Consider the following 2,015-nt stretch of genomic DNA (forward strand, 5'->3'; position numbering starts at 1 on the left):
TGCCTCTGCCTGTCCTGGCAGTGCTGAGCACAGCAGGCAGTCCCGGCCTCATGAGGACCCACACACGAGTCACCGGTGCTGGTGCTGGTGCCAATACCAGTGCCAGTGTTGGTGCTGGTGCCAGTGTGGCAGGCGGCGGATCCCCTGTGCCCCTGCTCAGGGCCACATCCTACTGCCTGGAGGACCTGCGACCAGAGCTGCTGGAGGAGGTGAAGGACATCCTCATTCCTGAGGAGCAGCTTGTCATGCATCGTGACCGGATCATTGGCAAAGGTGACTCTGCACTTCAATTTGGCCATGGCATCACCTGCTCACCATGTGCAATGCCAATTTTGTGCCACCTCTCCCTGCAGGGCATTTTGGCAGTGTCTTCCATGGCACCTATTTGGATCCACTGCTGGGGGACCTCCACTGTGCCATCAAGTCCCTAAACCGTGAGTAGCGTCCACTCCCATGCATGGTCCCATGACACAGCACAGCAGCACAGCATTCCACAGCTGAGCTCTTGGCAGGCATCACAGACCTGGAGGAGGTGGAGGAGTTCCTGCGTGAAGGCATCCTCATGAAGAGCTTCCACCACCCCCAGGTACTCTCGCTGCTGGGGGTGTGCCTGCCCCATGAGGGGCTGCCCCTCGTCGTCCTGCCCTACATGCGCCACGGGGACCTGCGCCAGTTCATCCGCACCCAGGAGCGGGTAGGGGGGTACCCTGAGGGGTGAGGGGTGGTGGAAAGCCAAGGTTGACCCACTCACCAGTTCCATCCCACAGAGCCCTACAGTGAAGGAGCTCATTGGCTTTGGGCTTCAGGTGGCACTGGGCATGGAGTACCTGGCCCAGAAGAAGTTTGTGCATAGGGACCTGGCAGCCAGAAACTGCATGTGAGTGTGGCTATGTCTGCCAGACCCCTGCCACAGGGTCTGGGGGCAGGGCCCCCCACCTCAACCTGGTGTCCTGCAGGCTGGATGAGACGCTGACAGTGAAGGTGGCAGACTTTGGGTTGGCACGGGACGTGTTCGGCAAGGAGTACTACAGCATCCGGCAGCACCGCCACGCCAAGCTGCCCGTCAAGTGGATGGCACTGGAGAGCCTTCAGACCCAAAAATTCACTATGAAGTCGGATGTGGTAGGCACAACCCCCCTTGCCATCGCCCATCCCCATCCCATCTGCATCCTCCATGGCAGCTTTCTGCTTGGCAGTGGTCCTTCGGGGTGCTCATGTGGGAGTTGCTGACACGGGGGGCATCACCATACCCTGGAGTGGACCCCTACGACATGGCCCACTACCTGCTGCAGGGGAGACGCTTGCCACAGCCCTCCCACTGCCCTGACACCCTGTGAGTTAGGCTGGGGGCTGGGCAGGCTGGTGGGGGTTATCCTGGGGGGATGCACACACTGACTGGGGTATTGGGGCAGGTATGGAGTGATGCTGAGCTGCTGGGCGCCAGCACCCGAGGCGAGACCATCCTTCACAGAGCTGGTGGGTGAGCTGAAGCATGTCCTGGCCACGCTGGAGGGCGAGCACTATGTCAACCTGACTGTCACCTATGTCAATCTGGATTGGGGTCCCTCCTCCACCCCTGCCCTACCAGGACAGATGTCTGAGAGTGAGGATGAGGATAAGGATAACGAGGAGGAGAAAGAAGAGGACACGGGTGTGCACTGATGGGATGTCCTGCACTAGGGGGACTCCCACACCCCCATACACCATGGGCGTGCTCCCCCAAGGAGGGATGCAGCATGCAGATGGATGCAGTGGAGCACTCTCCCTATGGGATGGGTGCTGGGAGGCAGCTGGGTTCTGTGGGGTTCTCTCCCATGGCTCACACCTGGACTCTGGTGGGTGCTCCCCAGGCTTGGAGGATACTGTGGGGCTCAGTCCTGTGCTGGCTGGGTGCAGGGGACCTTAGCCCCACAGTGATGAGGCTGTGCTATGGGGTCTGGGGCTCAGCCCCTCAATGGGTGGGTGCTGTGGGGCCCTAGACTCAGCCCCAGTGGATATTGTGGGGTGGCATGGCC

At 60.8% G+C, this 2,015-nt stretch overlaps 1 protein-coding gene across 1 annotated transcript in view; it reads left to right on the forward strand.

Moving 5' to 3' along the window:
• Positions 1-1,662, forward strand: part of MST1R (macrophage stimulating 1 receptor (c-met-related tyrosine kinase)) — a gene marked incomplete at its 5' end in the record, with an annotated part of 4,776 nt that extends 3,114 nt beyond the window's left edge. Inside the window, 7 exon segments of the mRNA XM_009075936.1 lie at positions 22-273; positions 354-434; positions 513-694; positions 768-877; positions 957-1,122; positions 1,197-1,333; positions 1,413-1,662. Of these exon segments, the coding sequence (XP_009074184.1) occupies positions 22-273; positions 354-434; positions 513-694; positions 768-877; positions 957-1,122; positions 1,197-1,333; positions 1,413-1,662 (1,178 nt within the window).
• Between the last annotated feature and the right edge of the window lie 353 nt (positions 1,663-2,015).

Source organism: Acanthisitta chloris, unplaced genomic scaffold (assembly GCF_000695815.1).
Source record: "Acanthisitta chloris isolate BGI_N310 unplaced genomic scaffold, ASM69581v1 scaffold31755, whole genome shotgun sequence".
NCBI classification, from domain to species: domain Eukaryota; kingdom Metazoa; phylum Chordata; class Aves; order Passeriformes; family Acanthisittidae; genus Acanthisitta; species Acanthisitta chloris.